This window comes from Alternaria viburni (assembly GCF_023758015.1).
Source record: "Alternaria viburni strain BMP 2772 chromosome Unknown scaffold_25, whole genome shotgun sequence".
NCBI lineage: Eukaryota > Fungi > Ascomycota > Dothideomycetes > Pleosporales > Pleosporaceae > Alternaria > Alternaria viburni.
The window spans coordinates 189,433-202,700 of NW_026055794.1; the positions used below are offsets into that span (position 1 = coordinate 189,433).

Sequence of the window (13,268 nt, forward strand, 5' to 3'; positions counted from 1 at the left end):
CATCAACTCTACTTCTTCTTCATCAAAACAGATAGCCAACACTACCAGAAGCATTCGCAAGCAGGTCTTCAAGATGCACACCAACACCTTCGCCATCCTCTCTTCGGTTCTCTTCCTTGCGCCCTCGCTATCCGCAGCGCGCGTCCTCCCTCCTCAGCCCCCGCGCATTCTTCCCCGCGGTGATGCACAGTCATTGCTATCATCGTCTGCTACATCGCTGGCCGACAAATGCACCTTCACCCTCTTCCACAAGCAACTCAAGACCGCTGCCCGTCCAGCCTCGGCAAGCGATGGCAAGATCAACTACGTCCAAGTCGACAGCTTGGAAGACCACATGAACGGAATCACTGTCGATCTCGCTTCTTCGAGACCCCGGACGGAGCGCAACTCGTATGTGAAAGTCTCCGCGACACAGATCTTCGAGATCGATGGACTGTTAGATGACACCAAGTTGACTATCTACGGCTCCGATGGCGAAGACGCACTGGTCTTTGAGTACGATGGGCTGAAATGGGCGACCGAGGGCGGGAGCAAGAAGTCACACCCCGAAGCGTGGTGTAACACCGGTTCCTGGGCGGAGAGTGGGAATGGAAGCAGGGTATGTTATTCTTCGAGGTTCACATACGAGGACTACATTGCTAACAATTATGTGCAGCAACGATCAATGGAGTGCGCGTTCCCTTGCGTGAAAATTGAGCACGACGAAGAGGATGAGAGGGAAGAGTTGCGATAGATCACTTTGATCCCACGTAGGGCTCTAGGCCAGCATTCGATATGCTGCTCATCTGATCAGAGCAAGACTCTCTGGAATTTCTTTTGTGATTACTTCGATTCTCCGACGCTTGATACCCCAGCACCAGTCACGATAGGCGAACAGACAATTATTCAAGGCAATTACAAAGACAATTTTGACCTCAGCTTGGTGAACGCGGCCTCGCCGTACGACTGCTGCGTTGCCTGCATAACAAGCACGGGTTGTGGCTTTAGTAGCTTCTTTGGGGGGTGATGCTCCCTGTTGACACTGGAGGTGGTCACGTGCAGTCAGAATAGTTTGGCGGTCACTCTTTCTACACTTACTACTTTAGATCGTATCTTTTCATTTAACCAGAACTGTGGGAAGGCTGTATCTTTGGGATAATGAGTTAGGCCAGTTTAGGTTGCGCGGAAGAACAAAGTGGCATGTACAACTGCACACGTGGGGCTTCAAATATATGCACAAATGTGCCTTACTTTTGGTCTATCTTTGCATCACCCCATGAGCTGTAAAACATCCATACTAGAAGTTTTCTTCACTTCAGACATGCGACTGACAACACTGTGGACCTGCCTGCTATATGTCGTCGTTGCAATACCATTTCCTGAGGATTGAGAAGGGATAATAAGTACCCGCTACCCCGTGACCGCCAGCTCCCCATGCTTTTCCTTCATAACATGCCTCCAGCCTTCATCCAAGAGCCATTCCGCATCTTCTTCTCTCACTACATCTTCAATACGCAGTCCATTCGTCGCAAGTGCGCTGCACCATCCATCCCATGCGCCACAGCGTCTGGCATACATACTTGGGGTCAGACCGTCATGGTCGCGGTGATGCACATCAACACCCGCTCTTATCAACGCATTTGCAATCTCTTCGACAGCGACCGGATCTCCTGGACTACTTCCATGGTCAATAACGCGGTAGCAACGCTGTATCCTGTTGCGGCCAAGACTACCAATCGTGTTGATGTACGCAGCGTCGACTTCGAAAAGTGGAGCCATGATGCTCGATACTGAGGGCCAGTCCCACGGGTCGTCGTTCATGACTACAGAGTCGGAAATGAGACCCTCTTGCTGCAGTCTTTGTATTTGTTGTCGTAGTAGGGAACGCGGTCGTCCTTGGTAGTAGTCCCAGAGCAGCATGTTCATTGTCGTCTCGAAGAGGAATGAAGATGACTCGTATACTTGGGGGATGATGTAATCGACGGTTTTCTCGAAGGGGGCACGGTCGTCATCAACTATTGAGCGCACGAAGAGACCTGCGACTATGCTGACATCGTGGCTGGTGGATGTTAGGAAAAGGTTGCTGCGGGGTATTGGGATTGCTTACTTCAGGTTCGATACCCCAATACCTTGGGTTGCCAAATAGTCGAGCAGATCTACTCGTGTGTTCTCTGCAGCATACTAAATTATGCAAGTCAGCTTCCTTCATCACTGTATTAGAGACCCCTAGGTGAAAGCTTACATATAGACATAGATTTCTTCCTTCACGGTTAATCTCATATGGAGAGATGACGCCTCTCCGTAATGCGTCGTCGATCTCTTCGACACCAGCAGATGCAAAAAGCTGGTTGTAATGCGTCTCGGACTCAGCCAATGTGAATACACTGAGTTGAGCGCAGAGCCCCGGATTCGACGCATTGGCTGCGTTACGAAGGAAGTGGGCGTGAATGGCGTGGACTGACTGGCCAATACCACAAGTGAACGTGAAACTGGCCTCGTTATTTGGACGTTTGAACTTGGCTTTGACCGCTCGTCGGGGAGACTGTATACGTAGACTACCGAAGGGAGTAGTTTGTGTATATGCCCTTTGGCCCGCGATCACCGGCGCGCTGAGATAGAGGTTTGCGTAGTCTGCCTCTGGTGTATCTGAAATGGTGTTCGACTCTTCAATTGCACGCCCAGATACCCTAGAATGATGTGGCATCGTCTCCTCAGAGTAATGCCATCGGTCGAAAGATGTTGCGGAAGTTCCTCTGTGTCTCGTTGCTTCTTCCTGCGCTGCTGATGCTACAAGGTGGTCGAACTCGTACCGCAGCCAGTCGACGTAGTGTGGGGGAAAGCGGTCAATACCATCGATCAGCAGATTTCTGAACGCTGCTTCTAGATGAGGTTTGACGAGAAGTAGATACGCCATGATCATGTCGCGACGTTCACCGAAGAAGAAGATATTTTTCATCCATCTATCGGCGCGAGGTATGCGATACCTCCCAAACTCAGCGGCTATGGCATCGCCGATCTTTTCTGATAGGACTTCGCGGGTCTTTCGGTGCTCGTTCACTTGCTCTTGGTGAGTGGTTGCCAAGATCTTCGAAGTCCGCTTGGTTTCCTGGTAGTGGTAGACCGACATCCGTCCTAGAAGTTCTTGTCCTTGAATCAACGTGGCTTGGTTTGTGTCGTGCCTTTGCAGTAGCTCCAGGTGTTGATCGTCTAATCTTTGCCTAGGAGCCTCGTCAAAACAACGTCATAAAATAATGCGACGAGATACGTACCTGTTTGCAACATGCAGAGAGTTGCCTAGTAGACTCTTTGACCGTTCTAGATTGTTGAACATCTTGCTGATCTTCCGCTCATCTAGAACGTACTTCACCCTACTCCAAGTCTTGCCGCCACTCCTAAATCTCGCGCTTAGTATCCTCAAGTTTTGTAATTCGCGTTGCAAGCTCTTGAGCGCAGATTCGAAAAGCGCTACCATGTGATTCGTCACATTGGGTTGTTTCCGACAAGCCAGGGTATCGAGAAGTTGTTTCACGGTTTCGGCCAGTAGCGCAGTCTCTTTGACGGTGGTACAAAGTCTGTCGATCTCTTCTGGCGCACCTGCGATGTCGCGTAGAAATCCATGAACCTCCCTTCCCATTCGTACAACAACATCGGCTACACCGATGATCGCGAAGATCCCCGCGGCGACCTCGAGGCTACCCGACATGATGGAAGATCTGATGGTAACGGGTATTAGGCATGACCAGAACTTGAGGATGAAGGAGACTCCACGGAAGAGCTTCCAGGTTATGCATATGTCGCTGCAGGTAGGTGCGACCACATCGGGAACCGAAAATGGGGGCGGTTGATGCAGCTTACCCACGTGTGTTGGGGCGAAACAGCTCGCAGCCTATCAATCGTCCTTGGCCCCTGCCACAAACTCCCGATATATCCGTATCGGGACAGTTTTGATTGTATTCCAGGTAACATTGGTGCCTTGAGTTGGAAGGTGTGGTCGAATAAAAAGCTGTCGTGCCGTGCCAAGGCAACGTCGCATCGTACCTTCCCACTGTAGCATGACCGAACGTCATTTCCTGCAATTTCACACTCTTCATATTCGCTTCTTATCCTCAATATCCTTACATAGTTGCTGCACGCCTCCTTCAACAAGGCCTCTTACCATCAAAGCATGCATCCACCTCCCGAACTTCCCCTCCAAGACCCCAGCGCTTCCCTTCCCCTTCTCGCGCCACATTACCGTGTGATTGATAAAGGTAGTCTGGCCTCCTTCTTCTTTGACTTCAACTACAAGAAGACCCTCAACAGATGGCCCTCTGTAACTTGCAGGTGCATCCAGAGTCAAGGTAACACGCTTGCCGTTTCGAGAAGTCACCACGTAAACCCCGCAGACGCGGTCTCCAGGTGCAAATCGGAGGGAGCGGATATATGCTGCGTTGAAGGACTCTCTATCTTTAGCGTCTTTGATCATATGCCAGATACCCCATGCAGGAGGACGCGTGCAAAATATAGCCATGGTGTGTCGGAGGAACGGCACCAGCAGCTCTTCTGGTTTTGAACCTCCAAAAGATTCTCTGGCAACTGTCTTACGCGCGCACTCATGATGAACGATGTAGTCTTCCGGGCTCCTTTGTGCGATGCTAGGAATGGAGATGGACTTGTCTTGGAGGTAAGGCGTCGTTCGGCACTGCACCTTTCGGGAGAGGGTTGCGTGTAGATACGCGAGGTACAACGCTGAGCCTGCAAATGGCAAAGAGACTAGAAGCACCTTGTAGGTCATGGTGCGACGATTCAATGGTCCAACAAAGTTACCAGCAGATGACTCTGTGAGTGCAGTCCTCCTGCGTTGGAGCGCGGGGCATGGTGAGCTTCAGCCCTAGAGCTTCAGCTAACGTGTCGACCAATCAAGCGTGATGCACGGATCCTGAGGGCGAGAAGACAACACAAGGCGAATATCCACGTCAGCAGCCACCAACGTGCTGGTGGTGCGCTACGTAGCCCCTAGTGCCAGCTGAAGTCCTTCCATGTGACATTCTGGAATGAACAAAACTGTGTTTGTGAACGGCGTCGACGCTCGGATGATTTTGACACGTGGTGGCTGTTAGGTTTGGCAAGGCTGACGAGGCTGCACGTCGAAGAGATTGAAATGAGGTCGCCATGCGTTTGTGTGCACGTCTTAGAATTGTTTCGAAACAGCCATGGCGTAGCGCGAGCGCGATGCACGAGGAGATCTGGACAGAAAGCAGCAACGCTGGTGGAGGGACGGACGAGAGCGCAGAATCGCGATCGCCTTTCGACGCACGTCCCCTAGTTAGGGACCCACTTTCCCCTTTCGAAACGGTCGCAGTGCGCCGGGAGATTCACCCGCCCAGCGCGATCTTCATTTCCCCGCATTCCACGACAACCATCAACCACCATAGTACACGCTGCGTCACGATGCAGCAGCGTCACATATTATCAAATCAATCAAAATGCGAGAATTGGAATGTAAGACTGGTACTACAACTGCAGATTGTATTGACGATGACTACAGCTATATGTGTGCTTTCCCCTATGTCTTCCACTTTGGCTCCATGTTTACTCGCCTCAATCATCAATTCCCCACTGATTCACCGCCAACTTCTTGATCTAGTAATGAGGGCAACCGGAGGGCACAGCAGGGCTCTCGGCAGGAGGAGCAGGAGCAGGAGAGGGAGTGGTAGCGGGGGGAGATCCACCACCGGGGGCGCCGGCACCGGGGCTAACGTCCTGGCACAAGACAGCCTGGCCGGCAACGGGGATGGTGCAGCACTTGGCTTGGTTGCCAGCGGCAGCGCAGCCGGCGATGAAGCCAGTGGTGCTGGTGGGAGTGGTGGCGGCTGGATGGCAACGTTAGCATGATCTCGTGCATGAGTGGAAGGAATGGAAGGCAAAGACTTACGAACTGCGCAGTTCAAGCCGACAACACCAAGAACATCAGTGGCACAGCACTGGGGGCTGTTGTAGAGGCCATCGGGGCAGACGGGCTCTGTTCCAGTGGAAGCGAAGGGAGCGGCGGCGGCACCGGCAATGAAGGCGAGGATGGAGAAGCGCATGTTGATGGTTGGAAGTTGTTTGGTTGGTAGAGAGTGAAGAGTTGGTGGAAGTGAAGGTAAGAAGCTGAGATGATGATTGATGCTGTGGATGCTCAACTTGAAGTCCAGAGTCTGCCTTCTTTATACTTCTTCGTTGACATTACTTCGAGGCCCGTTCGCTTGGCGGACTGAGTAGTGCCGAGGAGTATCTCCGTCCGTCTTCTCGTATCCTAAATTGCGGTTGTTCTCGTCCCCGGTTCATTGAACGTGAACGTGCCTTGCAAGGTCGCAGCAGGACGCTGTACGACACTCCGAGTCCCGTCTCGGCTCTTTGCTTCCCCAAACCATCTGCAGAGCAATAAGAAAACACTGGACCTCCACCAATGCCAACGACGAGGCTCTGCATTCCTCAATAAAATCGATAAAGGTTCTTTACCCAGTGGCCCGAGGAGGTATGGTTTTCCTTGATCTTCCACGGAAGTGCCATACATTCTTTGCATGTGCTGTAAGACATGCAGCTACGCGATGCCCAAGAGCTTCCCCGCAACTCCAAATGATGTCGCTTGCTCGTACTCTGGACGTCCTGAGTCACGATCGACGCTCTACAAAGAGCGAACAGGGCGATGGACCGGGGATCGATGCGTTTAGGCGCGAGCGTGTGTTGTGAACCCTCACGCTGATGGCCCACTAGCTAGTGTAGTTGCAGCATCGTGACCCGAAAGTAAGTTTGTGACATATGTCACATCACTAGTTGGGAAATTTCTTTGCTTACCAAGGGCGAGTGGATAAAATGAGTGATGAGGCTTTGCTCATCATACGGCGTCTCATTGCATCAGATGCAGCAATACGGGTTGTGTATATGCTGATTAAGACAGACAGCCTCCACACCGAGAAGCGCTCTGGGACCCTATCTTGGGAGATGAGCATCGTCCTGCAAGGTACGGTGTGGTTTGCTGTCACAGCACAAGCCTACGGTCGGGTCTTGTCGCCTCGTGGGTCTCGGGATCATGCCTCGTTACGAAAAGTATATTCGTTCGCCATGAGGCTTCGTCATAGTGCTGATTTCCGGCAAAGGCGGACGTCGACCATTGTACGTATATGGCGCCGTATTAGCCATATGTATCTGATTGGGTAACCCGCATGACCCGGCGCCAGGGCAACTCGAGGAGTACTACCAAAGGGTCGGATGCGGCACCGGATATAGTGTTGAATGAGTGATTGGCAGGCACAAACAAAGTTAGCAGAGTGAAATTGACAGGAAGTGGATCCATCATGCTTGATGCCGGCAGCGAAGTCAAAATTGAGTTGCGGGGAAGGTAGCCTGCCGTTGGGCTAGGTAATTAAACCTTGCTTAGCGCATCGGTTCCATATGTCAGCTCCACATCCATCTTACCCGAGCCATGAGGGCTGGTGGATCAACCGAACTCTGTTGTTTGCCACCGTCTAGACCAGAGAGATTGGTCCGGCTATACTTAGACAGCTGAGCCAGAGAACCATGCTGCAGGCGCAAGACCGTTCAATGTCTTTGAAAACCGGGCGCGGAATTCTGCGTGCATACGTTGTAGATGCCAGATTCGTCGGTCGATTTTCATGAGCTTTGGGTGCTCCGTAATCGGCTGATTAAAGCGCCCACTACGAGAAGGCCCACGAGGACACCACTCTGCACTGGCGCAAACAGAGCAGATCGCAAGATCACCAGAGTACCGACGACGACGAAGATGATGGGAAGGACGACGAACGGACGATAGGGTCGGGCCAACTCCGGTTCTCGGCGACGGAGTATAAGCAGCCCAGCCACTGTGCTTACGTAGAAGACCCATTCAGCCATCCCAACGAAAGTCAAAAGTGCCCGAAAACTACCTGTCAATATGTAGGCAAGGGTAACGACAAGGGCTAAACAGTTGGCATAGCTGTAACTCGTGTCAGTGTCTTGGCAGACCCTGGGTTCCCGAGTGGCTTACATTGGGGCGTCAAGGTTGGATAAAATGCTGTTCTCTGCTTCAGCCCTCTGCGTCATCGGCAGTCCTCGCTTGCTGAATACTGCAGGTATGTACTGCATGTTGGGGTACGACGTTAGTATATCTCTCACATGCATTCCGTACAGGAACACGTACATGACGTTGCGATGCAGCAATTGTTAGTCTGCCTACTGAGAAGACATTGCTCGTGATAGACCCTGCGCAAGATATGGCGACAAGGGTAGTGACGAGAATACCTGCAGGTCTGCCCAAAAGAGAGGTGGCAGCAGCGACAGCTACTGCGTTGTTGCTGCTCAGTTTATCCCATGGTACAAGGATGTAGTAAGCGATGTTCACGAGTTCGAATGAACTGAGAACGACGATCATTGCAGCTTTGATCGCTTTTGGAAGCGCACGACCTGGATCGCGGATTTCGCTTGCGACGATGTTGGCCTAGAACACACTGTCAGACCATAATGTTGAGTCAGTAATGCCATACACTCACGTTGTCCCATCCATCATATGCCCACAGTCCTCCGTAAATCGCTGCACAGTAGTGACCGTAACGGTCCCAGGTCCCCATGGAAACCCAATCGATGGTCTGGCCATCCGACACTGTCGATCTAGTCTGGAACCAGTTGCGGGAGTACCAGTCGGACGGCCCGGAAAACGAAGAGTTCGCATTGATCAGATGTGCAGCCACAGCTACCATGCCGCTCAAGACGATCAGCCCCACTGTGGACAGCTTGAAGACTGTGAATGACTCGCTCAGTCGCATTGTAAATCGGGTATTGATGGAGTTGAGCAGCACCATGGAGATAAAGGCCATGGCAGCCATGAGCTTGAGAATCTTCGTGTCGGGTAACTCGCCAGTACTGGACGTGACGGAGCCTATAGACTCAGCGATGACGATGCTTTGAATAGCCATTGACGACGGCTTCACACCCAGGATGTACACCCATGCCATCAGAAAGGCCGCAGTATCACCATAAATATGGCGCAGATACTCCTGCATTCCGCCATTCAATGGCAGCGCGGCACCAAGCTCAGCGAAGGATGCTGCTCCTGCCCATGATAACAGCCCACCAAGGACCCACACAAGGAGAGCAGCCCCGGGCGATGGTACATTGCTATCGACCTGAGCTGGCGACGCAAAGATTCCTGAGCCGATTTGGAGAGTGACAAGAACGGCGAACGCGTGACGTGTAGTAAGCTGTTTGGGCAGTTGCTGGGATGCCTGTGATGAGGACGAAGAACGGCCAAGCAGTGGTTCGTCCTCGGTCGCGTTCGGTTTGGCAGCGCCTTGGTTTTCAACACGCCTCTGTTGGTGTTCGTCGTCCATCGTGAGCCGATCCAAATTCCTCGTCCGAGAGTTGAAGAGACGAGAGGGCGGCAAGTCGTTTTGCTAGTAGAACGGTCCTTCTCAGGGCCTTGGCGAGCGGAAGGCGCTAGACGATGTCACAAGACATTCGGCACGCGCTATCGCGGCTCTGTGTGTATGCGCGAGCCCTGACGCATTTCGTAAAGTGGGATGCTAAGTACATCGTAAGCTGCGTGGGTGGATGTCGCTAAGAGATCTGTAGTCACGGCATCGTGCTTTCCTCAGATGGAGCCCAGGTGGCGCACTAGCGGAAAAGGTAGGTATCGAATAACACTCCTAATTCGAAATACACGAAAACAGTAGCACTTTTGATCAGCGGGCTAAAATCAATCAAAAGCCAACACCATATCTCCATCTGACACAGGTTGCATCTTCCCTCCGGTCCCTTCTCATCTGCAAGTGTGGCGCACCTGTGGCTGAAAAGCTCGGACTGGTCCTTCAGCGCCCTGACACCCCTCTTCGCTTCCTCGCCAACAACCAGGTACGTCAACACCACGCCCGCGTTTCGAGCTCCCTACTGCGCCCTCATAAACTTAACCCGCCCCAGACACTGAACCATGGACGCAAATCAAAACGACGAGCTTTACCCCATCGCCGTGCTCATCGACGAGCTGAAGCACGACGACGTTATCCTCCGCCTCAACGCCATCCACCGACTGAACACAATTGCCCTCGCCCTCGGCGCCGAGCGGACACGAGAGGAACTCATACCCTTTCTCGATGGTAAGAGCCTGGCTGGCGCCTGCGTCACGTGTGGACTGGCTAACGGCAGTATCCAGAGTCGGTCGAGGATGAAGACGAGGTTCTCACAGCGTTGAGCGAGGAACTTGGCAAGTTTGTCGAGTATGTGGGCGGCCCAGAGCATGCACACGTGCTTTTATCGCCTCTCGAGAACCTTGCAGCCATAGAGGAGCCTCTTGTCAGAGAGAAGGTGCGCGCAACAATTGCCTCAGCTTGGCCGCCAGCTAACACGTGCAGGCTGTCGAATCGCTCAACAAGATCTGCGAAGAGCTGTCGCAGCAGCAGATTGAAGAGAACTTCATACCCCTCGTCTTGCGCCTATCAAAAGCCGACTGGTTCACGTCGAAGATCTCCGCGACTGGACTCTACCAGACCCCCTACACTCGCGCTACACCACCCTCACAAGAAGCCCTCAGGCAGCACTACGGCCAGCTAGTGCACGATGATACCCCCATGGTCCGGAGACAGGCGGCCAACAACCTCGCCAAGTTCATCAAGGCGATGCCGCCATCCATCGTCATTGAAGAAATGATTCCTCTTTTCCAGCACCTCGCCGCCGATGACCAGGACAGCGTCCGTCTCCTGACTGTCGACATCCTCATTGCCATTGCCGAAGCAGTACCCAAGGAGCAGCAGTCGAGCCACGGTGTCCTGCTGACTGCGCTGCGGAGCCTGTTCGAGGACAAGAGCTGGAGGGTGCGATACATGGTGGCAGACCGATTTGAGAAGGTGCGTTTAGTTCGCAGCGAGAAAGGGCATGCGCTAACGGGTACAGATTGCAAAAGCCGTCGACGACGAGGTTGTCAACCGAGACCTTGTACCCGCATTTGTCAAGCTCCTCAAGGATACCGAGGCTGAGGTCCGCAGCGCCATCGCGGGACAGATTCCAGGTAGGTTACTATGCAGTAAACGCGCGGCACACGGCTGATCATTACTAGGCTTCTGTGCGCTGTTGGAGCGTGAGACTCTCCTGCACGAGGTTATGCCCAGCATAGAGGAGCTGGTCTCCGATCAATCACAGCATGTGCGCGCCGCACTTGGCACCCAGATCAGTGGGCTCGCTCCCATTCTTGGAAAGGAAGAGTAAGTTGCGACTGCGCGTGACCACGTGCTTACCTGCTAACACGAGTCAGGACCATCTCGCATCTCCTTCCCATGTTCCTCCAGATGCTCAAGGATGAGTTCCCCGACGTCCGCCTCAACATCATCTCCAAGCTCGAGTCTGTCAACAACGTCATCGGCATCGAGCTCCTCTCGCAGTCCCTCCTCCCCGCGATCGTCCAGCTCGCCGAGGACAAGCAATGGCGCGTACGTCTTGCCATCATCGAATACGTTCCCCTCCTCGCCTCACAACTCGGTGTACAATTCTTCGATGAGAAGCTCAGCAGCCTGTGCATGAGCTGGTTGGGCGACACAGTTTTCTCGATCCGTGAGGCATCCACTCAGAACTTGAAGAAGCTTACGGAGGTCTTCGGTGTAGAGTGGGCCAACGACGCTATTGTTCCCAAGGTCATGGCTATGGGCCAGCACCCCAACTACCTCTACCGAATGACGACTTGCTTCGCCGTGTCAACACTCGCGCCCGCTCTCAGTCTGGATGTTATCGAACAATCCATCATTCCCATGATGGACAAGCTGGTCAACGACGATATCCCCAACATTCGCTTCAACGTCGCAAAGTCATATGGCCAGCTCATCAACACACTCAAGCAGCTGCCTGAGCAGGGTACCGTCATCGCTCTGGAGAAGGCTGGCACGCCGGGCCAGGGCTGCCAGAAGGCTACAGATGTCATTACAAAGAGCATTCTGCCGAACCTCGAAAAGCTCCAGCAAGATGACGATGTGGATGTACGATACTTTGCGACGACGGCCGCACAAGGTTTCACGGACGCGATGCAGACTTAGAAGATCCAGCTTCGCCCGTGTTCTTGAATGTGGAGAATGACATCATGAATAGCATCAACGATGGTTAATGATCTGGAAAGACTGCAGGACAACAGTCTGGGGATGAAGGAAGAACCCAAGCCGCAAGCCCTGTAGGTGTAGCTTCGAGCTTTGTTTTACGAGACTTGAGTGAGGCTAGTAGTTGGGCTCACTAGCAATAAACCACAAAGATTACCCAGTTAGAATCATTCCTGGCAGATTTTCAATGCATACTTTGGCGTTATTATGAGGTGCACGGTGTGTGATGTAGATCATTCAATTTGTTATGTGACCAGCTATCGAGGAGTGACTACAGCTTCTCTCCTATGGTAGGCATTTAGACGGCACCAGCATCCTTGAGCAGGTTGTTGAGCTGACCCTTCTTGGCCTGCAAATCGCTGTTTCCACCAATGTGCTTCTGGGCGATGAAGATGTTGGGGACGGTGGTCTGGCCGGTCATTTCGCCAAGGGTGGACTGAATGGCTGAGCCATCATCTATGCGCCTGTTAGCTGTTGTTCTTCGATACATCATTTCGCAGCTTTCACATACCGACTTGGTCCAACTCAATGGCGTAGAACTTTGCGCCGCTGTCGCTCAGCAGCTGCTTGGCCTGGCGGCAGTATGGGCAGTACGACTTGGAGAAGACGGCGACGGGGTTCTCGTCGATGATGGACTGGACCTTGGTCTTTGTGGCGGACATTGTGGCGGGCGAGGGGGCGCGCGTGAAGAAGTGACGCAGGAAGGAAATTTTGGCGGTTGTTGTAGATATCTGGAGATTTGTGAGTACTGTGTTGTGATGCTGGAAGGGTGGGCGGGGTGACGTACTTATGCGTGAAGTCGAGGTTTGTCAGATGATGGTAGTAGCTTTATGAGCTTGGTTCTAGATGTACTGTATACAAGTAGTGGATTAGTGTGCAGCTGCCCCCCGCAGTAGCAAACGTTCTCGATGGCAAATGATGCAATCACTCGTGAAGTACTGCGCTAACTGCCGTCGGAGATGGATCGGCGATGCGACGTGATGTGCTTACAAAGACTAAGAGACAGACAGGGGTAAGGACGCGGACTCGTCATGACGCGTGCGGCTGATTGCGACGCGGACGAGAGTAGGGACCTAGCTTGTACGCATGTTTAGACCATAGTGCCAAGTGCATAGCTATGGGATTTGCAGTGAAAGCAACTATGAAGTTCTAGATGAAAAGATTGAATAATAGAACGTAGTAGAAGTCCGACCGGGTCGC

General features: G+C 52.7%; 6 protein-coding genes across 6 annotated transcripts; 2 read left to right on the forward strand and 4 right to left on the reverse strand.

The window, feature by feature from the left end:
* Positions 1-73: 73 nt before the first annotated feature.
* J4E79_009468 (uncharacterized protein) lies at positions 74-733 on the forward strand (the record flags this gene model as incomplete). The annotated part of the gene is made up of 2 exons (XM_049358314.1): positions 74-598; positions 656-733. 2 exons carry the CDS (start codon positions 74-76, stop codon positions 731-733), a joined length of 603 nt encoding a protein of 200 aa, XP_049207169.1.
* A 656-nt stretch (positions 734-1,389) lies between these two features.
* Positions 1,390-3,682, reverse strand: J4E79_009469 (uncharacterized protein; the record flags this gene model as incomplete). Its single annotated transcript, XM_049358315.1, has 4 exons — positions 1,390-2,038; positions 2,087-2,160; positions 2,222-3,197; positions 3,249-3,682. 4 exons carry the CDS (start codon positions 3,680-3,682, stop codon positions 1,390-1,392), a joined length of 2,133 nt encoding a protein of 710 aa, XP_049207170.1.
* Positions 3,683-5,601: 1,919 nt separating this feature from the next.
* On the reverse strand, positions 5,602-6,047 carry J4E79_009470 (uncharacterized protein; the record flags this gene model as incomplete). Its single annotated transcript, XM_049358316.1, has 2 exons — positions 5,602-5,831; positions 5,894-6,047. The coding sequence occupies 2 exons, from the start codon at positions 6,045-6,047 to the stop codon at positions 5,602-5,604; spliced, it is 384 nt and encodes a 127-aa protein (XP_049207171.1).
* Positions 6,048-7,614: 1,567 nt separating this feature from the next.
* J4E79_009471 (uncharacterized protein) lies at positions 7,615-9,326 on the reverse strand (the record flags this gene model as incomplete). Its single annotated transcript, XM_049358317.1, has 4 exons — positions 7,615-7,936; positions 7,988-8,079; positions 8,141-8,437; positions 8,490-9,326. The coding sequence occupies 4 exons, from the start codon at positions 9,324-9,326 to the stop codon at positions 7,615-7,617; spliced, it is 1,548 nt and encodes a 515-aa protein (XP_049207172.1).
* A 596-nt stretch (positions 9,327-9,922) lies between these two features.
* Positions 9,923-12,011, forward strand: PAA1_2 (Polyamine N-acetyltransferase 1; the record flags this gene model as incomplete). Its single annotated transcript, XM_049358318.1, has 6 exons — positions 9,923-10,088; positions 10,145-10,296; positions 10,344-10,835; positions 10,882-10,996; positions 11,045-11,189; positions 11,240-12,011. 6 exons carry the CDS (start codon positions 9,923-9,925, stop codon positions 12,009-12,011), a joined length of 1,842 nt encoding a protein of 613 aa, XP_049207173.1.
* A 355-nt stretch (positions 12,012-12,366) lies between these two features.
* Positions 12,367-12,730, reverse strand: J4E79_009473 (uncharacterized protein; the record flags this gene model as incomplete). Its single annotated transcript, XM_049358319.1, has 2 exons — positions 12,367-12,524; positions 12,580-12,730. The coding sequence occupies 2 exons, from the start codon at positions 12,728-12,730 to the stop codon at positions 12,367-12,369; spliced, it is 309 nt and encodes a 102-aa protein (XP_049207174.1).
* Between the last annotated feature and the right edge of the window lie 538 nt (positions 12,731-13,268).